This window comes from Protopterus annectens, chromosome 7.part0 (assembly GCF_019279795.1).
Source record: "Protopterus annectens isolate FY-2018-M chromosome 7.part0, PAN1.0, whole genome shotgun sequence".
NCBI classification, from domain to species: Eukaryota; Metazoa; Chordata; order Ceratodontiformes; family Protopteridae; genus Protopterus; species Protopterus annectens.
Window position 1 is genome coordinate 1,099,094,738 of NC_056739.1, and position 26,749 is coordinate 1,099,121,486.

The 26,749-nt window shown below is 42.3% G+C and overlaps 1 protein-coding gene across 1 annotated transcript in view; it reads left to right on the plus strand.

The window, feature by feature from the left end:
- The window catches only part of KIF23 (kinesin family member 23), a 1,082,389-nt gene that overhangs the window by 1,021,283 nt on the left and 34,357 nt on the right, over positions 1-26,749 (plus strand). Inside the window, exons 22-24 of the mRNA XM_044076375.1 lie at positions 11,043-11,131; positions 11,209-11,284; positions 14,124-14,194. Coding sequence (XP_043932310.1) covers positions 11,043-11,131; positions 11,209-11,284; positions 14,124-14,194 — 236 coding nt within the window. The remainder of the gene's footprint in view (positions 1-11,042; positions 11,132-11,208; positions 11,285-14,123; positions 14,195-26,749) is intronic.

Genomic DNA, 26,749 nt, shown 5'->3' on the forward strand with positions numbered 1-26,749 from the left:
CTTTTGACATTCCCTGATTATTGGAATACGTTTTTCTCTTCTGCCTGGTGAACAGTGAATAATCATTTTCTCCAAAAACACTACTGTTTTCAGCTTTTAGTACTTTACCCTTTTGGTTCAGTTTTGTTAGGATCAACTTTTTCTGTTGGTAGGCTTTCGTCTTTACTAATAAAGACCTTGACAGATTTCTCATGACCATGTTTGGAGTGTACACATGGTGTGCCTTTTCAATTAACAGTTTCTACTGTGGAGTACCAGTCCTGCTGCTTATTTGTGCCTTCATAAAATTAATAGTATTCCTTCTGGTTTCTTTGGTGCAGCAGAAAATCTCAGATTTTCCAAAGTTACTCTGTCCTCTCATTCTATCATTTTTTAACCATATTTTATTGAGCAGTTTCATACTCAGCCTGTCTTTTCTTCAATGTTTTCTGATTTTTACAGATGTTCATCGTGTTACACTGCTGCAGTCATTACACTTGGGTTATCCTGCCATCAGGCGGTTCCCCAGTCGGCCTGAGTTCCAAAGTCTCGGTCCGGCGTCAGTTGCTGTCCCCTCCTCCCTGACGTTAGTGCGACAGGGGTGTATAAGATGTAGCCGTCGTCATTTTCTTCAGTCTTCTTGCCGCATGGTGCCCAAAGCAAAAGCAGTTCGCAAGTGCCGGTCGGCCGTCTCCTGAGATTTTCATTCCGAATCCAGAACCGAAGTCTTCTACAAAGCTAAGTACCCCGTTGGGGAAACTTCTTCTTGCCTCAGACCAATGTCAGTAAAAGTTAATAACTGTATTTCTTGTGGGAAGCAAATATCTCATGAGGATTTCCATTCCTATTGTATCCCATGCCTAGGCCCAGGCCACGACGTCAGTGGTTGTCGGCTTTGTGCTAGGTTTAACAAGCGCACTATCAAACTATTAAACGTCGGTTTGATTTTGCCCGACATTATTTTGGTAGAAAATTAAATTATACCATACTGTTGGAACTTCCGACGACTGGAATACACAAAAAGCGCAAAGACAAGGATAGGCATCTGAGGTCACCTCTGACTCGCACATGAAGATGGCTGGGCCTTCGGATGCACAAGTTATTCAGCCTACCGAGACTAACCTTTCAGAGGGATCCGGAGTAGCTGAGCAACCCACAGCTTCAGAGGGTGTTTTCAGACCTACTCAGTTAAGCATTAAACCCTCAGCTAAGTCTAACCCTCCTTTAAAATCAAAGAAACAAATACAGCACTCTCCAGGTCAGGCCTCCATGCCTAAGAAACAAATGCTCAAAATGGCCGAAGACCTAATCACTCTGATCAGGGGGTCCCATCCCCCTCCTGATAAAAGGCCTAGACAGGATGCAGACTATGACTCATCCGACCAGCTGTCCATCTCTTCTGATTCATCCTCAGACTTAAGAAACTCTTTACCCCCTTATGAGGATTCTGATGCTGAGGAATCAATTCCATCAGCCTCACCGCCTGAGGACTACTCCTTTGGGGAACCCTACATACCATGAGGGAGCATTTCCACTGGGAAGGCCAGGATTACTCCGAATCCAAGAAAAGGCTCAGAGACTTCCTTTTATTACATCAACACAGACCCCTTGCTATTCCACCAGTGTTAGATATTGTGGATGATGTGTATACTGAATCCATCTTAAATCCTGATTCCTTACCTCCAGCCCCTGTTAAACCTGACAGATACTACAGAGTCCCTGATTCACATAAATTTCTGTATAAAAGCCCTGTAGCTGACCCTGAAACTATTTCTCAGGGACCCCAAGGAGTTAAGGCCTCATCAGCCAAAAATCCAGTTCCCTCTGACAGAGATTCCAGAGCACTAGACAGATGGGGAAAGAAAGTATATACTTCTGCAACTTTAGCAATAAGAGCCTTAAATTGCCAGTTTCACATGCTAAAATATCAGCATTTTTTACTGTCTCAGTTAAAACAAAAAATGCTTCCAGAATCAGATCCTCCCAATTTTAAAGAAATGCAGGATTTATTGCATGCAGCTGAACAAGTGGGAAAGCATACTTTACAATGTGGTTTTGATTCTCTAGAGGCCTCCTGCAGAGCAGCAGTTACAGGCTCTGTCATTAGAAGACATGCTTGGTTAAAAGAACATACATTACCAGATCATGTTAAAGCAAAATTATTGGATGCACCTCTGCAGCAGGATGTGTTATTTGGAGTTAAGGCAGAAGAGGTATTAAAGAAAATGGAGGATAAGGCAAAATCTATGCAAACTGTGAAGGATTTCTTACAGGTTCAGCCTCCTAGATTTAGCAGAAACTGGCCAACTAAGAATTGGTCCTTTCCAATTACAGACAGTCCTCAAAGGGGGAGATACAGACGTCCAAGAGGTAGAGGTCAAACACAAGGTCCTTATAGGCCTCGACAATGGGTTGCATCAGGCCAGAAAGAAGGGGAAGACAGGCCCCAACCATATAAAAAGCAGCTCCAATGACTTCCCACTACAGCTGCCAAACAAATCCGTCTTGGCAGCCTCCTTGGGAGGAAAACTGGCACTCTTCTACCACAATTGGCAAATGATCACCAAAGACAAATGGGTTCTCAACATTGTATTTCAAGGTTACAGGTTCCACTTTAACACACTGCCAAGGTTAAACAGAATGCCAAATCTGCCACCAAATCAATGGGCAGAGGCTCAAAAACAAATTACAGCACTCATGGATATGAGAGCTATTCAAAAGGTACCATCACAGGAGCAAGGACAAGGATTTTACTCTAGACGCTTTCTGGTACCCAGAAAGGAGAAAGCCTGGAGGCCCATTCTGGATCTTTCATCTCTAAACACTTACCTGGATGTTCCGAAATTCAAAATGTTGACACTGCAGCAGCTTCTTCACATGCTGGGCAAGAAAGCTTGGCTCGTGACTTTGGACCTCAAGGAGGCATACCTGCATGTCCCTATCAGACAAAACTGCAGAAGATACCTCAGATTCATAGCTGGTTCAATGCACTACCAATTCTCTGCACTGCCCTTTGGCTTATCTACTGCACCCAGGCTCTTCACAAAGTACCTGGCACCAGTAATTGCATTTTGCAGACAAAAAGGAATTCAAATTTATCCATACCTGGACGACTGCCTGATTCAAGCAGAGAGCAAGGACATTCTTCTAAAGCATCTGGCGTTTGTAAAAAAGTTATTAAGTTGTCTGGGGTACACAGTAAACGAAAAGAAATCAAAACTAGTGCCCTCACAAGAGATTATATTCCTGGGTGCCAGCTTGAACACAACGGCCCAGATGGCTTATCTCACGCCAGACAAGCAAGGACAACTGACTCAATACTTTCAATTGATGGCAACAAAGACCCAACAACCTGCAAGAAAAATTCTGCAGGCCTTGGGTTAGATGGCATCCTGCATACTACTAATTCCATATGCCAGACTGCATATGAGGAAACTACAACTGGTACCTAAAGAATGTATGGTCTCAATACTGTCAAAGTTTGGAAACAGTTATACCACTAATCCCTTGCCTTCAACAGGAGTTTCAATGGTGGGCTCAAGCTTGTCACCTCAACAAGGGACAGCCTTTTACACAACCCACAGCCGGGGAAACACTGACAACAGATGCATCGGATTACGCCTGGGGAGCACACATGGCAGGCAAATGTATTCAGGGCACGTGGCCCGCAGAACAAAGGCATCTTCACATCAATCAAAAAGAGATGCTATCTGTACAAAATGCCCTTATAGCTTTCAAGGACCTGCTGCATCCAGGACAACTACTGCTAAAGACAGACAACACCACAGTTATGTGGTACATAAACAAGCATGGGGGCACTCACTCCTACCCCCTATGCAGACAAGCCATGACCTTGTGGAACACGGCTATAAACCTTCAAGTTCATCTGCAAGCACAATTCCTGCCAGGACAGAAAAACACACTGGCAGACAACTTAAGCAGAAACATCATGGATCCCCATGAATGGGAATTGAATCCACAAATATTCAGAATGATAACACAGAAATGGTGGAGCCCAGACATAGATCTGTTTGCATCCCCAATAAACTGCCAGCTACAAAAATTCTGCACAAGGAGTTGCCATCCACAAGCATGGAAAGTGGATACCCTCTCATTCAGCTGGAAGAACCTACAAGTATACACTTTCCCACCACTATCTCTCCTGCCAAAGGTTCTCATAAAAGCCAGGCAAGAAGAGCCAAAGATGATTCTGATTGCACCAGACTGGCCACGCCAGCACTGGTACCCAATCTTAAAGAGCTTAGCACAAGAACCACCCTGGATTTTGCCTCAGATCCCACATCTGCTAACTCAGCACAACAATCAAATACTACACAGCCAGGTAAAGACCTTAAACCTAGCTGCATGGAAGATTCCTTAGTCAAGCAAACAATGCCTCTCTCCAAAGCTGTTATGGATGTCATTCTGGAGGCCAGAAGGCCTAGTACTAGGAAAGCCTATTCGAATAAATGGAAGAGATTCTGTGCCTGGAACCAAGCTCACAGCCTTGACCCTCTTGTCCCAAACATTCCTCGGATACTACACTACTTAACTGAGATGCTGGACAAAGGCCTCTCCTTCTCATCCATCAAGATCCACGCCTCTGCCATCTCTACTCATTACAACACGGATCCACCAATTTTTTTCTAATACTCTGTTAAAACAGTACCTCAGAGGGGCTAAAAACATAAGACCACCCCGTAGAGCACCTACTCCAACTTGGGACCTCAACTTTGTTTTGGAAAAACTAACTTTACCTCCTTTTGAGCCAGCTAACACAGCAGAATTAAAATATATCTCTTGGAAAACTGCTCTGCTCCTGGCAATAACATCAGCACGAAGAGTTTCAGAATTACAGGCACTAATGGCAGTGGAACCTTTCCTCATTTTCCACCAGGACAGGGTGTCTTTAAGAACTAATCCTACGTTTATGCCAAAGGTGGTATCCAGTGTGGCTCTAAACCAAACTATTCACCTGCCACCATTTATCCTAAACCACAGAATAAAGGGGAGAGACTACTGCACTCTTTGGACATTCACAGGCAGTTACGCTTCTACTTGGACAAAACCAAAGCTTTCAGAAAATCTGAGCAATTATTGGTAGCATATGCTGCAGGAGCACAGGCCATTTCAAAACAGACCATTTCAAAATGGATAGGACATTGTATACGTTTCTGCTACACATACCATGGAAAACCTGTACCTAGCAGCATTAGATCTCACTCCACCAGGGCAACAACCACTTCAACTGCCTACCTCAGGGGAGTACCTACCAAGGATATTTTGGAAGCAGCAACTTGGAGTTCTGTACATACCTTCACTAAGCATTACCATCTGCCTCTCTACTCTAAATCCAGAGCTGACTTCGCCACTGCAGTGCTGCAGGGCCTTATAGCCACCCATAATGTCTTATAGAACCAGCCACCCTACCTCAGCTTTGGGATTCTACCCAAGTGTAATGACTGCAGCAGTGTAACACGATGAACATAGTACAGTTTTGTACCTACCATAAATGTAGATGTTTGAGTATATACACTGCTGCAGTCCAGGTTACCCTCCCTCCTTCCCCTCTTACTGGCTGGTACGTACCTATGTCTTCTACCCTTACTACCTATGGGGAGTATTTGCTGGAAGCTCTAAGTTGTTTTTTGCTTTTCTTATGTATGTTTTATTAGCAGTTGGAATTGCCTACCTATTTAGAGGCACCTGACATCTGGGGCAAGAAAAACTGAAGAAAATGGCGTCGGCTGCATCTTGTATACCCCTGTCGCACTGCCGTCCGGGAGGAGGCGACAGCAACCGACGCCGGACCAAGACTTTGGAACTCAGGCCGACTGGGGGTCTTCCAATATTTGATCCATCTGTGGGGAGTTCGCAGACCTATTTGCCATCTCTCTCAACAATCAGCTAGAAATATTCAGTTAATGGACTGGATGCTAAAAGGCCTGGAAGAAAGATGCCCCCCCCCCCCCTCTTTTGACAGGAATGTTCCTTGTATGCCTTTTCACCATTTCCACTTGTATCCAGGGTACTTCTGTAGATTGAGAAAGACTTCCCTGAGATAATGGAGTTGACCCTTTCTGGCCAAGGCAGCAGTGGTTCACCCTTCTTTTAGAAATGGTCAGCAGCAATTACCACAAGCTTCCTCAAAGAATGGATCTACTCGAACAAGAGCAGGAATGTTTGATACACCCAAGCATCAGTCATCTTCAATAGACTGTCTGGATGATAGGGCCTTCATTTCTTTTAAACAACTGTTTTCTAAGGATGTACAGCAGGTAGTAAGGGAGGTAAGAAAGCCTGCTACTGGAATATCATATATTGGCAAATGGAAGAGGTTTTCTTGTTGGTGCCCACAACATAAGCTTCACCCATTAAGGGCTAATTGTTCTCTGGTTGTACAATATTTGTGTGAATTACTATCCTGTTTCCTTTCTTACTCCTCTGTCAAGGTTGATTTATCAGCTGTTCTGCCATATCTGTCCATGGATCCTCCTGTTTCAATGCATGTCATGTGAAAATGTTGAAAGGGGTTTTGCATAAGAGGTCCCCAAGAAAACTGGTGAACCTTCCCATAGATCTTTATTGTGTGGTTAGAGAAGTTAATGCTTGCTCCATTTGAACTAGCTAATCTGTCTGACTTTAGGTTCTTAACGTGGAAAACAGTTTTACTGATTGCTTTGATCTCTGAAAGAAGTTACAAGGCCTTATGGTGAGTCATCCTTACCTTATTCTCCATATGAATAAGGTTTTTTATGTATAAAGTGGTATCTGACTTGACTTTAAGCCAAGCTTGCCATCTTTTTATGAACTTAAAAATAAGGAAGAAAAAGGATATACACCATACCTTGGATGTCCATAGACCACTCTGATATTGTCTTGGCAGAACTAAATATTTCAGATCTTCAATCAATTGTTCATATCTTTTGAAGGTATGAAGGGACAACCTGTGTCAAAATAGACCATTCCCAAATGGTTGTCTAAGGCTATAACTTTCGTTATACTCACCATAACAAAACTATTCCAGGCAGGGTCAAGGCCCACTCTGCCAGGGCCTTGGCTTCATCTGTGGCTTTTTGGAAAGTGTTGGATTATAGAAGTGTTCTAGAAGATGCTATTTGGTCCTTTGTACATACTTTTACAAAGCAGTATAAGCTTTAATCCTTCTCTACGTCAAGATCAAACTGTGCTTGGACCATTTTCCAAGGGCTTCTAGACTCTTCTCACCTCCCAAATGTTGTTGGCTAAGGTAGCCTACCATATAACTAACGCTACTGCAACAGTGATCAATATGATGAACATAGCAGAGTTGTGTAAGTTGAACTTAACCAGAACAGCAGTTGTTCAAATCATCACTTCTGCACTGCTGCTGTATTTTTTATGCCAGGGTGTGGTCTTTAGTTACTTATTTATTTTGCTCCTAGTATTGTCTTTTCCGGGCTCAGCCTCCTTCCTTCTCCTGGGAAGAAATCTGTTAAAGGCTTCACGCCCAAACTTCTTTTAGTCCGCTCAGCTTGAGCTGCCTGACAGTCTGGGCATGTGGAAGGTGCCCTCATGTTTTGCAAGCTGGCTGGCTGTTCTATCCTTGTCAGGATATAACCCATATAGCCAAGTCTACCACAACAGTGATTATTTGAGCATCTACTGTTATGGTAAATTCAACTTGCACAGCTGTTGAAGACAAAACAGTTGTACTCCTACATTGCTTGAAGGAGGGAAGAGCTAGCAAGTCAGTAAGTAATCTTTCTGGCCATGTGCATACTCTTTTTCTGTCATGTCATTTGGAAAGTGCTATAGTCTAAGGCCACTCTTCTTTGAGGAATGGCTGCTTCCATGCTGCTTCAAAAGAGTGTGCAAACATTTACCATTCCCATTTTTTCAACATTTCACACATTCACCAAGGGCTACCTTACCTGAAACTCCAGAAGTTAGACCTCAGTACTTTGGTTCACAGCCTTCTGAGGCTTCTTCTTTTGGCTCTCCATCTACCTTTTTGTATTTACTGCTTTGGATTTAATCATGTTTTTGACTCCGTAAGGAGATTTTCTGATGACTGATAGATAAAATGGGAATGTTCTTACCATATCAATTTCTCTACAGGGGACTCTTGTTTGGTATGACCTAAATACACTCCTGCTTGACCCACTATGTATAGATGAACTTCCTTTGATAGATGCTATTGAAAGTTTGAAAGTTATATACTGGGATGTTAACCGTGTAGGTTTCAAACCTTCATTGCTTGCTTGACAAATTGGCTGGTACAGTGCTAAGAGCACTGTCTAGTACAGTACACGAATTCACAGCATGCAACCAAATACGGTGCCTGTTGAAAGTCCAGGAATCATTTGTGAGGTCTCTGGAACAGCAACACCTTAAATACAAGAGGAATATGTACCGAGTTTGAAATTGCAGCATCTGACTATTTCCCCTCACTCTATTATACAGTGATCTGAAAAATTAATGCAAGTAGTTAGGGTGATGTAGAGAGCGCCTGTGTGTAAGTAAATATATACATAGACAGGCACACACGTACATACACATACAGTCTGAGTTTTGAAATGTGATGACTGTATGAGATTGTGTTTATGGTGAGGATTGCACCAAGTTTGGAACTTCTGAGAGATTGAATAAAAGTGGATAGAAATGGAAGAAAGTAGAAGCCCAATTCAAAACGCAGGAAGGGAAGGTCCCCTTATAGATCAACTGATAAAGTAAGAGGTATCTGTTTCCATTTGCTGCAGAGGACATCCTTGAAGGTCATGGTATGTTGAGTACTCTAATATTTCCATAATTTGTTGGCTTCTGGAACATACGCTTCATTTATGCACTTCTTTCTCTTTCAAGTGCATTTACACTTCGAGGACTATCTCATTTCAGTATGATTTCCAGCTTTACAAGGGTTATCGAAGTTTTGGCACATGCCCTTCAATTGTTTTTCTTTTACAGGAAGGCATCTTGTTTGGCATTCAGAAATGCATGCAGTGGTAGTAAAAATGTACTTGAATCAGTTAGTCATAGAAGTATTTGTGGAGCCCATTGCCACCATTTTGAGATTTCTTTAATATGGCACGATACCAGTCAACATAATCATATTGGTTGGACTTTCTTGCAAATTCTCAATTCCTTGCACATTGTCCATTGCTGAGCTGCTTTGGGGGGACACATTTTATTCTCTTTAATGTACATACTTGATACCAGAGATGTACACAAGCATGCCGCACTTAAGCCATGGCACAGAAATCAAATTGTGGCCCCTCAAAACTTTATTTATCTCTGGTATTCTTTATATGAAAATATAGTGCAGTCATTGGTTATTACTGCAGTCAGTTTATAAATGCGTTTAACTGAATGCTTGAGTTTTGTGGTTTGTAACTTTAGAGCTCTGTGCAGATAATACATAAGAAATAGAAATGCAGCATGTTATCAGAAACTAAATCAGTACAAAAGCAACATTAATTTTTTCCTTCCTACTCAAACTTAAGATTTTAATATAGTTGGAGTATTCTGTGTTTTATAGCTGTACATTCCATTTGTTAGCTATGGGGGAGGTTTAGTGTAATGGCGAAAGTCTTCTTCACAGATGCAAAGTTCAGAGTTTGATTCTGACCTCTCGTTATTGGCTAAGATTGTAGTAGTCTGCAGACTGATAAATAGGTTGGTAAATACTATGTAATCAAGACTTGAGAGCTTTTCCATGAATTATGCCAAATTTAGTCAAATAATTCAACTCTATTTATATTTTAAATGCAAGGCTTTAGCCAAAAATGTATAGTTTAAATTACATTGAGAGCTGTATATTTGCTTGGTATACATATCTAAACATCAATGGCTTTATCTCTGTGGGTCAGTAGTGGCTGTGAATAAATATCTACATGAACGTGGGCTATGATTCTTAGATATGGCATGTAGCTGGGAAACCAATTTTTTTTTTGTTTTGTTATATTATGTGACAGAGCTGCAGTAGCATTTTGAGTCATCAGCATAGTAATGGGAATTCCATGCTTAAAACTAAATGGACCAGGAATTTAAAACTGGTTATAGCCTGGAGAATACCTTTTCTTACACCTTAGCCTTGACTTTAGTCCAAGCTGCAGTTGTATACATGTGCAGATTAAATTGATATTGATGATTCCTATTTGGTAAATAGCATCCACACATTCTGGATTTTAGAATTATGCATAGCTTTTTCTGTTTTCTTTCCTGAGCAGGTACAGAGAAACCCCAGTTCCTGTTCCTGATGGTTTAGTGCATGCATATGTTAACACATTAGTCTGTATGTTATGTACATACATACCTTCACACACAAGATGTGCAATAGTTGAATATGTAGCAGCTGATTTATTTGATACAGAAGTACAAAGTACGTATTTTTTCTGAGGAGTGGTGAAGTAAAATATGAAGCACATAATGCGCATATTATACCTGCTAAGCAAAGTAGTCTTGTAGATAGACCTATGCATTTGAAAAAAGTACTGCCGCTATATACTAGTTCCTTGCACTGGCTGGATGCAGGTAGCACCCCTGATACCTTGGTGTTTGGTTTGAAGAATTGCACTGAGGACAACTGTGTTCATTCTTTGGATAGTGTTTCTGTTGCGTATCCCATTACATAATTTATCCACATAACATAGTACCCAAATACACCAGCTGCATCCATCCGGTATATTATTGGATAATCTGAAATCGAACAAGTGTTGATTCATCCTGTTAGACTAAGATTATTGAATTTAAACAGTTATGCATTTAACTCAACAGGTTAAGATTTTTTTTGAGACATTATAAGATATGTAAATATGTTTAAGCACCAGTGAAATATTGTGAATATTCTACTTTAAGTAACTTCTCATGAACTAATGAGTTGCTAGTGGTCTCTAGTTAGTGTTTGTGTCTGAAAGTAACAGTTAAGTAAAATTTACAAGTTTTCCTGGGAATTCTTTAGCAATTAATATCCTTTGGAAGTATTGCACGTTCTGCATAAAAACTGTTAAATCCATCTAGTGCTGGAACTAGGCCACTGTAATTGTGTACTACATTTAAGTTTATGTAACTGCTGTTTGCTACAGGGTGATGTATTCCGGACAAGAGGTGGTGGGCAAGCTGTTCAGTTTACTGATATTGAGAGGCTGAAGCAGGAGTCACCAACTGGAACAAGGTTTGTAATACATTAGTTTTTGTATGAGCTTTTGCTTTTATATGTGGAAGTTAATTACTTGTTGTTTAAATTCCCAGAAAACGAAGGTCTGGTGAATCAGCAACTGCGGACCAAGAAACCACAGACTCTGAGTGGACTGATGTGGAGACCAGGGTAAGTTAACTCTCAAAAGCATATACAGAGAGAAGCATGTCCAGCTAAACTAGAATGCAGACACTAGCAGCTCAAAGGACGCAAACCATTCTTGGATAAGTGTGGTTTCCACTATATATGTGGTTAAGCATTTCCTACAACTTGCACTGAAACCAGCTTGAGTGACACTAACCTTAATATTACAGCATTGCACATTTCTTTGCATCATTTTATGTCCTTCAGTCTTGTCCTTCCTTCACCTAAGCTTGAAAATGTTTTTGTTAATATCCTGTCATGAATCAATATTCTGCACAACTGAACATCTTTGCAGCACACATACGTCTGTCAGATACAGCCCCACAAAGTGTACCATTGAGAAATATAAACATGTTTATGTATATGAGCAGGTTGAGTCAATGGACAATAAATGCTGCTTTCATCTGTGACTGTTACAAGTTCATAGGTAGATACTAGGCTATCTGCCCTAAGGCATTTATAAGCCTAGCCAGAGTGTATTTGGCTTCCGCCTCCCTATTAGATTAGCCTACTGTGCCTCTGTAAAGTAGGTCACAGAAGGTACCCTTTTAAGATTAGTTTACTGTGCCTCTGTCTAGCAGGGACACAGAAGAGATCCCAGGGGTGAATTTGCGATTTCCCATCCACGCGTCAAGATTTCGCTTGAAGAGGGTGAGCGAGGGGCTATGTCTAACATGAATTGGGATTCTATTCCAGAGTGAGGGGAGCCTCTGGGAAATGAATCTGTCCCTCCATCATGTCCTATTTATTTTTGTGCTGAGGTTTAGGTCCCTGGAGCATGTAGCTCTAAGGGACTTGGATTTTTTGAGGTGGAGCATGTCCATTAATTCTGGGTTTGACATGGCTTTGTACGTCAGGCATAGATCGCCTCTGAGTAAGCGGTAAGCAACTGAGTAGAGCTGGAGTTTCTTTCAAAAAATCTTTTTGGAGTTGCACAGTTTTCGCACTGAATGGCCGAAGAGCAGAGTTATGAGCACTGACTTCCCATGAATTCATCCACATCACTCTCAGCCCAGTATCGTTCAGTGCAATCTTACCATCAGTAACTGTATTTTGGCCAAAATTAGTTTGCATTCAGATAGTGTTTTCTAGGAGGGGTTAATAACACTTTTTCATTGCCACTGCCTCTAACCTGCTTTTATGGTAACACTGCCTTTAACCAGGCCAATTAGGAGCATAACAATTGCAATTAATGTGCATTCTTAAAAAAAACAAAGCATGCTATTTAACTTATGGTACTTACAGCTAAGCAATGTCTTTCTCTGTCCTTCCAAAAGATGATTGCCAACAGAAAAAATTCACCAGTTTGCGCATTTACCTTTGTAAGCATCAGTAAGCAGCCATGCTTTTAAGACAGAATAATGAAATTTTTGAAGTTAGTATTATGAAATTTCTGGATAGGCCACACAGTTTGAATTTTAATTACAAATTAGTATGTATTTGCACAGAGAAATCTTAAAAGTTTAAATAGACACATGGTATAAGAAAGCTCTAGCAGCTAGTTGGTTCTACTGCTAACTGAAGATAACTGTAATCTAGCCACACACAACTTTTATGTTTCTTTAGTGATGGCAAAAGACCACATAATTAAGTATGACATGACTTACTTGGAGAAGTAGGCTTTCTCTCTGTCTCATCTGAAGTTCAAGTGAAAAATTTCTTCACTTCCTCCAGGTTTGTCATAAGTTTGCTAGTCTTAAGAGGCAAATATGGACTGAGAACTGTTACTTTCATTTTTGAGTCACTTTATTTGAAAGAAATTCTAGTCAATAAAGGGAAATATTCATGTAGTGCAGTCCTTTTAGATAAACACCCCATTTCTGAATTAAAGAAGTCCTGACCCTTTGCAATCTGTATAGTCAAAAAATCCATGCAACTCCCTCAAAACATGCTTGCTTATCTAACTAGAAAGTACTAACCCCAAATAGGGGAACCAATTGGCAGCTGCTTTCTGTGCTTGGGATTCCAGGGTTTGAGTCCTTCCACCTCCATTTGCCTACTGTTTGACTCTTGGAAGTCACTTAACTAGACTGTACTGTAGGTCACCCCTGAAAGGGACTACTTGTACAAAGGGCTTGCTCACTCACCAAATAAATAAAAATAAACATAGCCTTTGACAATAAGTGACAGTCTAAATAGACTAAAACTCTATAAATACTCTGTGAGAGAGAGCTTCACTTTTCAAAGCTCTTTGCTTACTTTATTTCCCCCTGTTATATGCTGCCATTTTTTTCTTTTAACTGGCATTGTTGACGTTTTTAATGGAAGGCCCAAGAAATCTAAAGACCAAAATTTTTTGTTCCTTTACATACATGGTTGTAAGTACAAGAATTTTTCTCTGGCAAACAATGGCAGAAAAACTTTGGTTGAGCAGTTTTTGCACTTTGTAGCATCAACTGTACATGTTGGTACCATGATGCAAAAGCTTTAAGCCTGCTGTTAAGGGGAGTTTCTCATAGTTTTGCATAATGTTTGTAATTTTCTGTGTTTGACAACTCATTTGTTGAATATAAAGTATAATGTGAAACTGTAATTTGTATGCATTTTTGTCTGGTACTGTAATAAAGATGTAGTACATGCTCAAAGTTCAGGCTGGCTCAGAGGTAGATTAGAAACTGCATGCACTGTCAACATAGGCAGACATAGGCTCCAGTTAATTGAAAAGATGTGGCTTCAGTTGGGGTCCACTGCCTAAGTTATGAAAATCTTAAGCCTTTTTAACACACTTGATAAAAATACCTTTAACATAATGGGGCACAATCAGTGTAAGTACATTATGTATCATTGCCTACTGATATTTATTACAAGTTTTTTTTATTTTTAGTGCTCTGTTGCAGTAGAAATGAAGGCAGGAGCAAATTATGGGCCTGGATTTCAGCATCATGCACAACCCAAGTAAGTGTTAAACTTATCTTGAAATATTTCTTTGAAAATTAATGCTATTTTTCTTTAAGAGGGGACAACTGTGGTTGTTTAGTCAAAGTGGAATCAGAATAGCAGAAGTTATTTGATCTTGAAGAGTATAGCCTATTCAAGAGATCATAATTCCACTAGGTTGTATTTAAAGCATTACTAAGATGGATCTTGTGTTGATGTTTTTTGCTTGCCTGTCTTGTTTCTGTACTTTCAGTTCCTGACAGATGCTGGATGTTAAGGTTGTATTTCTTTAGACACCTGACTTTAAAGGATTTGTGTGCTAGGAATTTTCCTTAACATGTACTTTGTATAGTGCTAACTACATTTATATTTGAAGTGTCTGACCAGCGTAAAATAAAAATAATTAAACGTGATTGTAAAAATGAACTTTATTGAACAGTAGTCTGATATTAACTGCGAAGTGTTTCAGTCATATCTAGCATTGCTAAAATGCATCATTCCAACAACTTGAATAGTTATTCCAATAGACAACCCGAAAATCGCTATCGATTTATCTGGAAAGAATGGGAAATGCAGAGCAACTGACAAAATGAGAATTTAAGAGAGTTCTCCTTTTCCATTTGATTTTAACCATGTAACAAGAATTTAGTCTTTTCTGTTTCCTTAAATAATGAGGACAGAGAGTCAGGCATGTTCTCTGCAGCTGTTTAGCATTCCTCTTCAGGTAAGGGAGAAAACACTTTTGTCAGCATCTGAGAAGCTTTATTCCCATGAAAACAACTATTCCTCAGGGTGGTCTTCTCCTGGAGGGTCTCCCAGGAATAGGAATCATAAAAGTAGCCATTTTTCTTAACCTGTTTCTCCATTGCCTAGGGCTGATAAGGATTAGATGAATTTCAATTGTCTGTTTAAAGCCTTAGTCATTATGTTTGGAATCTTCCAGTCATTTAAAAAATATTTTTCTCTCTCAGATTCTGATTCATTTCTCAAGAAGTTCATCATACTGATCACAGCTGCAGTAGCCTTAGTTACATGGGTGACATTGTGTTAAGGATATAACAACCAGTCTGCTTCTAAAGCTTCGAGGGCCCCTTCCATGTATTCAAACATTAGTCAGCTCATGCTTAGCTAAAGAAAATGTAACTTGACATAAAGCCCTTCAGAGTTTTCCTTCAACAGAAGAGCACTTCTCTTGTGGGCTTTCAAGGATCAGTCAGTTAATGTTTTCCATTGCTAGGCAGATAAGTTCCCTTCAGGGAGAAAATGTTCCACTTTATAATTTTATGATTGAATGTGAACAACTTCTGTAAAATTATTTTTTGCTGGGAGAAGTTTTTATAGACTGACCTTTAAACAAGAGTGTTACTTTTTACTTTTCCCTGGTAATCCGTTATCTTTTTTGGCTTTATCATGGAATAACAGACTAGATGTTCTTCATGTTTCACTGTTGCAGTCATCACATTTGGGTTATCTGCTTGCAGTAGCCCTCAGTCAGCCTGATTATTAAAGTCTTGGGTCCTACGTCGGTTGCTGTCTCATCTTCCGTGACGTTAGGTAGTCAGGGGTATAAAGCATGCAGCCGATACCATTGCATCAGTCTTTCTTGCCATGCGGTGCCCAAAAGGGGAAACGTTTTCTTGCTCTAAACCAATGTCAGTAAAAGTCAATAATTGTATTTCTTGTGGAAAGCAAATACCTCATAAAGATTTTCATTCGTACTGTATTCCTTGCCTAGGCCCTGACCACGACGTACCTCGCTGTCTGTTTTGTACCTTATTTAAACCACAAACTATTCATCATCAGTACATTTTCGCTTCTAAATATTTTGGTACTCTGTTCAATTATCCAGATATGTCTTCAATAAGCCACCCGACTACCATCATTCCGAAAAAACGCAAAGATAAAGACAGAGACAGTCTGCCTAGGTCCAAAGCTGCCGACAATGTTTCTCCTAAGCTAGTCGCCAGTTCGCCGGTACTCAGTGAGGCAGGCACCGACTTCTGAGGGTGTATTCAGGCCTACTGGCTTGCATATTAAACAGACGCAATCTTCTTCTTCTAGGTCTAAAACTCGAACCATGCCTAGGAAACCGATGCCCAGACTGCATGGTTAGGCCTCTATGCCTAAAAAACAAATAAGAATGGCTGAAGACCTTGTTACTTTAATTGGGGGAAGCCAACCCTTCCCCCTGTAAGAGACCTAGGACTGAATTTGCTTATGATACTTCTGACCGGGATTCTGAAATTTCTGTCTCTTTTGATGACCAGGATTTACCCTTATGTGCCTATGAGGATTCTGCTGCAGAGGACTCTATTCCCTCTGCTTCACCCTCAGAGGATTTTACATTTGGTGAAACCTTGCTTACTCTTGGGGAACATTTTCACTGGGAAAGTCAGGATTACTCTGATTCTAAAAAGAGGCTTAGAGATTTCTTACTCCTGCCCCAACACAGGCCTTTAGCTATCCCTCCTCCTATGCTGGACATTAACAATGCCTTTTCGGAATCTAGCTTGGCCCCTGACTTTTTACCTCCTGCTCCCATAAAACCTGATAGATATTACAGGGTTCCCCGATTCTCATAAGTTCCTTTTTAAAAATCCTACTGTGGACCCAGAGATCATTTCACAGGGACCCAAGGGCATTAAGGCTATTACTGCCAAAAATCCTACCCCCTCTGATAGAGATTCCAGGGCCCTGGATAGATGGGGTAAGAAGGTATACACCACTGCAACCTTGGACATCAGGGCCTTAAATTGCCAGTTTCATATGTTAAAGTATCAGCAGCATGTTATTGGATTGCTTAAACAGAAAATTATGTTGATTCCTGATTGTGCTGAAAATAAGGATTTACAGGATTTAATGCATTCTGCTGAACAGGTTAGAAAACATACTTTGCAATGTGGTTTTGATTCACTAGAGACATCTTGCAGGGCTGCTGTCACCGGGTCTGTACTTAGAAGGCATGCTAGGCTTAAGGAGTGATCTTTGCCAGATCATGTTAAAACTAAATTGCTGGATGCTCCCTTAAATCAGGACTGCCTGTTTGGCGACAAAGCAGAAGTTCTTAAAAACATGGAGGAAAAAGCTGAATCTATGCAAACTGTTAAAGATTTCTTACAAGTGCAGCCTCCTAGATTTAGTAGGCATTGGCCCTCAAATAATTGGCCCTTTCCTGCCTCTTCCAGGCCTTCTCAGTTCAAACCCTGAACCAGCACAACACTCAGGTTTCAGTCCAAGGGTATGCACAGGACTAAGCAGTGGGGAGCTCCCACTTCTAAATCAGGGAAGTAGTAAGACCCCCTATGGTAAGCTGCCTCAATGACTTAACTTTAAAACTTCCAAGCACTTCTCAACTGACTGTTCCTTTAGGGGGAAAGATTGCTCTGCAAGCAAAAAACTGGGAACTCATTATCCAGGACAAATGGGTTTTAAACATAGTTTCCCAAGGATACAGATTTCACTTCCACACGTTACCAACCCCAAAAGGTTGGCCAAATCTTCCCCCAAATCAGTGGGCAGAGGCTCAAAAGCAAGTACTCTCTTTCTTAAGATTAAAGGTTATTCAGATTGCACCAGAAGAGGAAAAGGGACAAGGTTTCTACTCAAGACTTTTCCTGGTACCCAGAAAAGACGACTCATGGCATCCTATCCTGGACCTGACTATCCTAAACACCTTTTTGCGGATTCCAAAATTCAAGATGCTAACTCTTCACCAGTTGCTTCCCATGATAGGCAAAGATGCTTGGTTGGCAACACTGGATTTAAAGGAAGCCTACCTGCACATCCCAATCAGGGAATCTTGCAGAAAATACCTACACTTCAAAGCAGGCTGCATGCACTGTCAGTTCTCTGCACTGCCCTTTGGCTGATCTAAAGCACCCAGGGTATTCACAAAGTGCCTAGCTCCAGTCATTGCATTTTGCAGGTAAAGAAATATTCAAATATACCCATACCTGGACGATTGTCTAATTTGGGCAGAAAGCCAGGACATCTGAATCATCTGGCATTTGTACAAAAGGTGTTCACTTGTCTGGGTACACCATAAACAAAAAGAAATCACATCTGGTACCCTGTCAACAAATTATATTCCTGGGAGCAAGCTTGAACGCAACTTCCCAGATGGCTTTCCTCATGCCAGAGAAACAAATTAATTTGACAACTTACTTCAGAGTAGTGGCCACAAAAACCCTGCTTATCTGCAAGGCAAATACTGCAAGCCTTGGGGTTCATGGCCTCGTGCATTCTACTAATTCCATATGCAAGACTGCATATGAGGAAACTACAATGGTATCTAAAAAGCCTAAGGTGTCAACATTCTCACGATCTAGAAGCAATGATTCCTATCATACCTCGCCTACTGTTAGAATTCCTTTGGTGGGCAGAGGCCTGCCATCAAAACAAGGAACTACCATTCAATCTACCCCCTGCCGCCCAAACCCTAACAGACGCATCAGACTATGCATGGGGGGCTCACCTGGCAGGGAAGTGCATTCAGGGCAAATAGAACCCAAGTCAAATGCACCTGCATATCAATCAAAAAGAAATGTTAGCTGTACAGAATGCTCTGACAGCCTTCAAGGACCACATTCTTCCAGGACAATTAATGGTAAAGATGGACAACACTACTGTTATGTGGTACATAAACAAGCAGTGGGGGGTACCCATTCTTACCCCCTCTGCAGACGAGCCATGGCTCTGTGGAACACAGCCTTGAGCTACCAGGTACATCTACAGGCTCAGTTCCTGCCAGGTCAACTAAATACACTGGCAGATGAACTAAGCAGAAATCTCATGGACCCACATGAGTGGAAACTGGAACCAAAGATTTTCAACATGTTGATCAACAAATGGGGGATCCCGGATATAGACCTGTTTGCCTCCCCCCAGAACTACCAATTGGACACATTCTGCACAAGGACTCCCCACAAACAAGCTTGGAAAGTGGATGCTCTGTCCTTCAGCTGGAAAAATCTATCAGTTTATGCCTTTCTTCCTCTGCCTCTCTTCTCCTCTGCTACTAAAGATCAAACAGGACAAACCAAGGATGATACTGATTGCACCAGACTGGCCACGCCAACACTGGTACCCCCTCTTGTGCAGTGTGCCACAGCTGGCCCTATGGCACCTACCTCAGACCCTTACCCTGCTGTCTCAGCAGGAGAGCCAGATTCTGTACCCCCAGCTTCAAACCCTGAACCTGGCAGCCTGGCTAATTTACCTGATCTCTCTGTTACCATCCCTCAGTAAACAAGTGTTGGATGTCATTTTGGAGGCAAGGGGGCCTAGTACTAGAAAATCTTATGCTGAAAAATGGAAAAGATTCTGTGCTTGGAACCAAACTCAAGGGATGGCCACAACAGCGCCCAATTTGCCTCAGATTCTTCAATACTTAACTGAGATGCTTCATAAGGGCCTTTCTTTTCCTCTATCAAAATTCACGCCTCAGCCATTTCAGCTCATTACAACACAGAACCACCCCTCTTTTCTCACCCACTGCTCAAGCAGTTCCTCAGAGTGGCCAAAAACTTAAGATCACCCAGGAGAGCCCCAACTCCAGCCTGGGACCTTAATTTTGTATTGGAAAAACTCGCTCTTCCCCTTTTGAGCCAGCTGCAACTGCAGAGTTAAAATTCCTTTCTTGGAAAACCGTTTTGCTTTTAGCAATCACTTCAGCAAGAAGGGTATCTGAATTACAGGCCCTTATGGCAGTGGAGCCTTTCATCATCTTTCATGCGGACAGGGTGTCCCTCAGGACCAATCCCTCTTTCATGCCCAAGGTGGTATCCAGTGTGGCTCTTAATCAGTCCATTCATTTGCCAACCTTCTTTTCTAATCCACAGAACAAAGGGGAAAGGATACTGCATTCCTTAGATGTGCACAGACAACTTAGATTTTACTTGGACAGGACTAAACCTCAAAGGAAATCTGAACAAGTGCTGGTGGCATTTGCTGCAGGGGCAGAGGGGAAGGCTATTTCAAAGCAAACCATTTCTAAAGGGATAGGCCATTGCATTCATTTCTGCTATAAGCACCACGGAAAACCTATCCCACAGGAGATTAGACCCCATTCAACCAGGGCTGCATCTACCTCTACACCCTTTCTCAGAGGTGTCCCTACCAAAGATATCCTAGAAGCTGCTACCTGGAGTTCTGTACCTACTTTCACCAAGCATTACCATCTGCCAATTTTCTCTAAATCCAGAGCTGGCTTTGCCACTTCAGTCTTGCAGGGCCTTACAGCTGGTCCTAATGCTATCTAAATTCCTCCTCCCATCCTTAGCTTTGGGAATCTATCCAAATGTGATGACTGCAACAGTGAAACACGAAGAACATGGTACAGTTGTGTACACGTACCATAAATGTAGATGGTCAAGTGTATTCACTGTTGTAGTCCTGGTTACCCTCCCTCCAGCCCCCTGACTTCTTTTGGCTATACCTCTATTCTCCTTTACTATACTTAAAAGCTTTTTGGTGTACTTGCTTTTTTGTTTGCGGTATAACCTTGTGTGTGTGTGTGTGTGTGTGTGTGTGTGTGTGTGTGTGTGTGTGATATATAGATATATATATATATATATATATATATATATATATATATATATATATATATATATATATATATAAATTGCTTCCCATTAAGGGGGGGCACCTGACACACGGGGCAAGAAAAACTGATGCAATGGCGTCGGCTGCATGCTTTATACCCCTGACTACCTGACATCACGGAAGATGAGACCGCAACCGACACAGGACCCAAGACTTTGATAATCAGGCCGACTGGGGGCTACTGCAAGCAAATAACCCCAGTGTGATGACTGCAACAGTGAATACACTCGAACATCTACATTTATGGTAAGTGTACACAACTGTACGTTCTTTATTGTTCCGTCCACATAAGGAAGAAAATTAAAATTAAAAAGCCTATCAGGCTATTAAACTGCCTCAGCCACTGATGGATGACTCTGCTATGGCCATTTCAGGTTCCTTAGGCCATTCCATCTCTTTCCTTTAACTCCGTCTGATGTAGTCCCTCTAGTCACCCTGGAACTGGGTTACACTTCTCTGCTGGAGTGCCCTAGGTAGGCAAGGGAGAACCTGTCTGTTACTATGGGCAGAACTGATTTATTCGGCTTAGCTCAGGCTCTTGACCTTTCCATTTCTATTGTTTCTGGCAAGAGGAAAGGGATTCTTAATTTTACCACAAAATGATTGAGAGGAGACTGTAACTGTTTTTTTCCTCCTCAGGTTTCCGATTCATACTTTAAGGATAGTGTTGATTCTGTTAGTCTGTTTGATACTGTTTTTTCTGAAACTATTTGTAAAATGAATCAGTTGTTTTCATTGGGAATATAATGATATTTCATCGTCTCAAAAGAAGTGTTATTTGCCACAGTTGAAATTTCCTGAACTACACCAGCACTGGAGGAAGCCAGGCAGCTTCCAAAGCTTCTGTTCCTTCAGCACTGGAGAATGTATTTGTTACACCTAACGGCTGACTTGCTGCCATCTAGGAATGTAGATTGATTGTATAAAGTTTCTATCTGAAGTTGTTGTCTTCATTTGGTTTCCAACCTGTGGATTCCCGGATCCGGGGCAGATCCAAGACTGCTGCATACCCAACATCTGATCCTAGCTCAAAGCTCCTCCCCCACCCATAATGCCCCCGTTTCCTTCCTTCAGATCTCATTTGCCATCCTATTGTCCGCATCGCAATGTGTGCTCTCTGCTTATAAAGTTTGGGTAAACGTCTTTATAACTGTTAATTTTCTCCTTTCTCTCATATTATCCACTTCTCTATCTTTTCTACCTCTCCTCGCACTCTCTGCGTCAGTAAAAAAAAAAACCTTCTCTTTATAGGTTCATAGGTTGGTACTAGGCTCTCGACCATGGGGCCTATACAAGCCTAGCCATAACAATTCCCTGGATATTTCTTCCCACAATATTTACTTCCCTGGACCCCTGTCTAGCAGGGCGACTGACATGATCCCCGGGGTGAATTTCCCATCTCCCATCCAATTGTCAAGGTTCCTTTTGAAGAGGGCCAATGAGGCACTTTGCTTGACATGTATGGGCAGTCTATTCTAGAGTATGGGAAGTGTCTGGGTCAGGAACCCATCCCTCCAGCATGTTTTGTTCATTGTGATGACAAGGTTTAGATCCCTGGAGCGTGTGGCTCTGAGGGGTTGGGATTTCTTTAAGTGGAGTATGTCCAACAGCTCAGGGTTTGACATGGCCTTGTTTGTTAAGCAGAGATCGCCTCCGAGTAGACGATATGCCACAGAGTATACCTGGAGTTTTTTTAGATGGTCAGTGTAGGACATCTGCTTTAGGCCTGTGATTCTTTTAGTGGGGTATTTCTGCGGCCTTTCCAGCTGTGGTAGATGTCTTGTGAGGTACAAACCAAACGGAGCATTGTACTCTATAATGGGTCTAATGAGGGATGAGTACAGTGGGACAATGACCTAATTTTTTCTGGATGACAAGCCCTTGGTGATAAGGTGTGCCACATAGAAGGATTTCCTGACTGTTGTGGTGGTGGTTATCAAAAGTGAGACCACTGTCCACCTGTGTCCCTTCCCATCACACTTTCGGTGTTTAGTGTACTAACGCCTATGTGGTAATTCATGGGTACATGTTTTTTCCCAAAGGGGATAACTATACATTTCTTGGCATTAAGCTTGAGCCCATGGCTCTGGCACCAAGCATCTGTTTCTGTAAGGCCCTTTTGTAGAATATCCACATCATTTGGGGATTCAATAATGGTTCCCAGTTTGCAGTCATCTGCGAACTTTGTTAGCCAGAGTCCCTTAGTCTTGGCCAGTACTTAAGAAAAGTAGATGCCAAACAAGAGCGGTCCCAGGACTGAACCTTGAGGTACTCCACTTGTCTGGAGCTGGATTTGGAGTCTGCTACTTTTACAGTCTGGGTTTTGTCAGTAAGCCAGTTGGCAACCCATCAAGTGACATAGGGATTTATGCCCAGCTTAGCATGTTTATCCATGATTCCAGAGTGGGGGGTGGTGTCAAGAGGCCTTGGCGAGGTCCAGATAGGCTGTGTGGACCGCCTTACCCTTGTCCACAGCTCTGAAGTCTGATTCAAAGAAGTCAGTCCGGTTCAGGAGACAAGATCGGCCTTTCATGAACATAAACTGGGTGGGGTCCAGTGTTTGAAGGTTGCCAGTGTCTTTGTTTATAAGTTCCATGCCCTTGCAGATCAGGCTTTTCAGACTGATGGGACGGTAGTTCCCAGGATCCAAGTTTGATCCTTCCTTGTGAAGTGGGATAACTGTAGCTGTTCGCCACTCAGTGGGTACGAAGCTTCTGGTGAGGTTATGATTAAACATGACACTTAGGTGAGGTGCCATTTCATTTTGTAGCTCATGTAATACACAGCCCGGGATGTCATCTGGTCCTATGGATGCTGTATTCTTTGCTTTGGAGCATGCGGTTTCTACCTGTGTGGCTGTGATTGCTGGAATTTGGCAGTCTTTTGGTATTGAGATGGGCCTTTTAGGGGTGAGAGTGGGGTGAAGTTGGCACTAAATCGATCTGCCAGGATATTGGCAATATCCTTGGGATCAGTATATTTAATGCCATTCTGGTGTAGCTCAGAGCAGATCTGAGCATTGCCGTTTAGACTCTTGACATAACTATAGAATGTCTTGTGGTGGTCTTTGGAATCTTTGGTAATTTTGCGGTGGTGGTGCTGCGGTAGTGTTGTCGCCTCACAGTAAGACGCTGTCCGGTTCGATTCTCAGCTAGAGCGTCTTCTGCGTGGAGAAATGCGTGAATGGGCATACCTTCGTTGAAGGTTGTGCATCAGGGCTGGTAACTCGGTACGTAAAAATCAACCACCAATCTTTAGCAGACCGGAGTTCCGCTGTGGCAACCCCTAACTGGGAAAAAGCCAAAAGACTTACTACTACATTCTCGTAACTAGTTTTGGAGGATTGTATGAGGTATCTCAGCTTCTTACTGAGGATGGTAAGGGAGTTTTTTGCATCCTGGGATTTTCCTCTTTCTGCAACAGTTTCTTCCTTCTGTTGTATAGTTTATTGCAGGGGACCACCAGATTGGCTTGGAGGAGAGTGTCTTGGTTCTATTTGGGATGGCACGATTCATGCACGAGTGGATGTGCTCGTACAGTGCCTTCGTGTACGATTCAGCAGTCGAACTTTCAGCTTCCGTCCGCATGGGTGTCCTGAAGTTCACTTCTGACTTGAGTAGCATGAAGTTGGCTTTGGAGAAGTTTTTTTTACGGAGGTTTCCTTACTGGGGGGTGGGATGTGGATGTCAAGGGTGATTTGCTTTTGGTCAGACCTGACCAATGAGGGGGTGACCACTGGTGTGGAGAATCTATCTCCTATGTTGGCAATGACCAGGTCTAGGATATTGGAGCCCCCGGTAGGACAGTGGATTAGCTGATCAAAGGCGTTGGAATTTATGAATTCCAAGAACTGTTGGGAAAAGGTGTTGGTACCAGAGTAGTTTTCCCAGTTAATGGCAGGGTAGTTGAAATCGCCCAGTATTAGTGTTTGGTTGTATCTTAATATTTTCCAGTATGTTTAGAAAGGTTTAGTGAGAATCTTGGGGCATGGTGGGGGGATCTGTAGCAAGCTACAATTTGGTTTGCAGTCTTACCTAGTGTTAGTTGCACCTGGAGAATTTTCAGATGCATTGTGTTGGGCAACTAGCCTGGAGGTGTGAATATCCTTGGTGAATATGGATACTCCTCCACCTTTAGTTTTTCGGTCTTGGTTTGGTGGCCGAAAAGCGTGGTAAGAGTTGTAGCCTTGTATTGCAGGGATGCTGTCTGGAGCCTTGAACCAGGTCTCAGTTACTGCACAGATAGATGTTCTCCCTTTTTAGGAGCGTCTTGAGAGAGTGCCTTTTGAGGTTTAGCCTTCTAGCATTGAGCAGCATTACTTTCAGATTTTGCATGCTTGTATCTGTTACAGTGGTGGTTTTGTCCTTTGAACCTTGCCTAAAAAGGCACTATAGGGGTGGCAAGAGCTTTAGTCAGTAACCCGAATCCCAGGGGTGACAGGTGCAGACCATCTCTAGCAAAGCATCATGGTTTGTCGATCATGTCGTCCCAGGCAGACGGATACTGGATCCCCTTTGAATGACACCAGAAGCTTAGCCAATTGTTGAACTCAATCATTTTGTCCTTATACCGTTGTATCATTCTGGGTGAAGGCAGGATGCTACTCCGGTCTAGGGTCATACCTGCCTGGGCCACATGATCCGAGAGCTATTCCACATCTCTCTTCATGTAGTCGAGGGAGGTAAGTCTCAAGTCATTCACTCCAACATGAACAATGACAGTGGTATTTGTACTTGTTGTGGAGTGACTTGAGTGCATGCGTTGTGGTGGATCCTGGCACCCGACAGGCAGCTGACTGTAATTTTCTCCTTGTTCAGCCTGGTGAGTGGGACATCAGTGTGCCTGACTATAGAGTCACGTATGACTGAAGTGTTGGGTACGTTGTCTTGCCTTAGGGGCTGTTGGGTGGCACACTGGTGTTGCGAGTTGTGTGTCACTTTGGTTGTGACTGGTATTTGTTTGCGTTTCAGCTTCAGAGGTTCTTGTCGCTTGGGCAGGTTACTTTTAAGGGCATCCGCATATGTGGGTTTAGTGTTGCTATGTGTGGATGTTGATGGTGTGAGTTTTGAAGGGCTATGTGTTGCTTGAAGTGTAGTGCAGGTGTTGATCTCCTCTTGATTGTCTAGCACAATCTTGGCTGGAGAGAGCTCTGCTTCCAGTTTAGTTATGTAAGTGCATCTCTCACAGGTTGTAGTGTGGGGTGATAGGAGGAGAGGGTTGTCTGTGTACATGAGGCAGTTGCTGCATTGCCCCAGTATGCCCAAATTCATCAGGCGGGCAGGAGAAATCACCGGAAGCTGACTCTTGGACATGCCTGTTTAGGTGCTTTTTTTTTGTAAAGTACAACAGCTGTTTTCCCTTACCTTTGCGAGGTACTTTGCAGTTATAGGCTGTTTAGTGTCTATGATTAATTTCTCCTTATTAACAAGGAGAGTTGAGTGCTTGTATCTGATTAAGGCTTCCTAGTGCTTTGCAGCAGGTTCTAGTGCAAGTCTATTTCTATCTTTCTCGTGTGTGAGTGTGTGTTGGGCCTTAGGTTAGGAGTATGTCCGATGCACCTAAACTAGGCTTCTAAAAATGCATGGAGTATGGCCACAAGCTCTCCCCAGCTGATGGCCACACTCTGAGTTGAATGTCTTGGGGCAGCCCATCTGGACACCACACCTGTTCCATCTGTGCCGGGTTTAATCCCCAGGCACTGATGGACAGGAGAAATAAGCTTATTTTGAGGGGCCTACTTCCCCCTCCTACTACCTTGGCACAGGCCTCCTCTTCCCCGGCTTCTACTTCGGTCTCTGCCCCAGCCTCTGGGATTCAAACTCCCACTAACAGGTCCTGGGATGGAGACAAATTTGCCAAGTCTAAGCACAGGGTCAGAAAGTGTTGGACATAGTGTTGAAAAACAAATGACCAATTGTACTTACAAAAATGTGGTGTGGCTATAGGGGTGGCCTGTGGAGGCCTTTATGC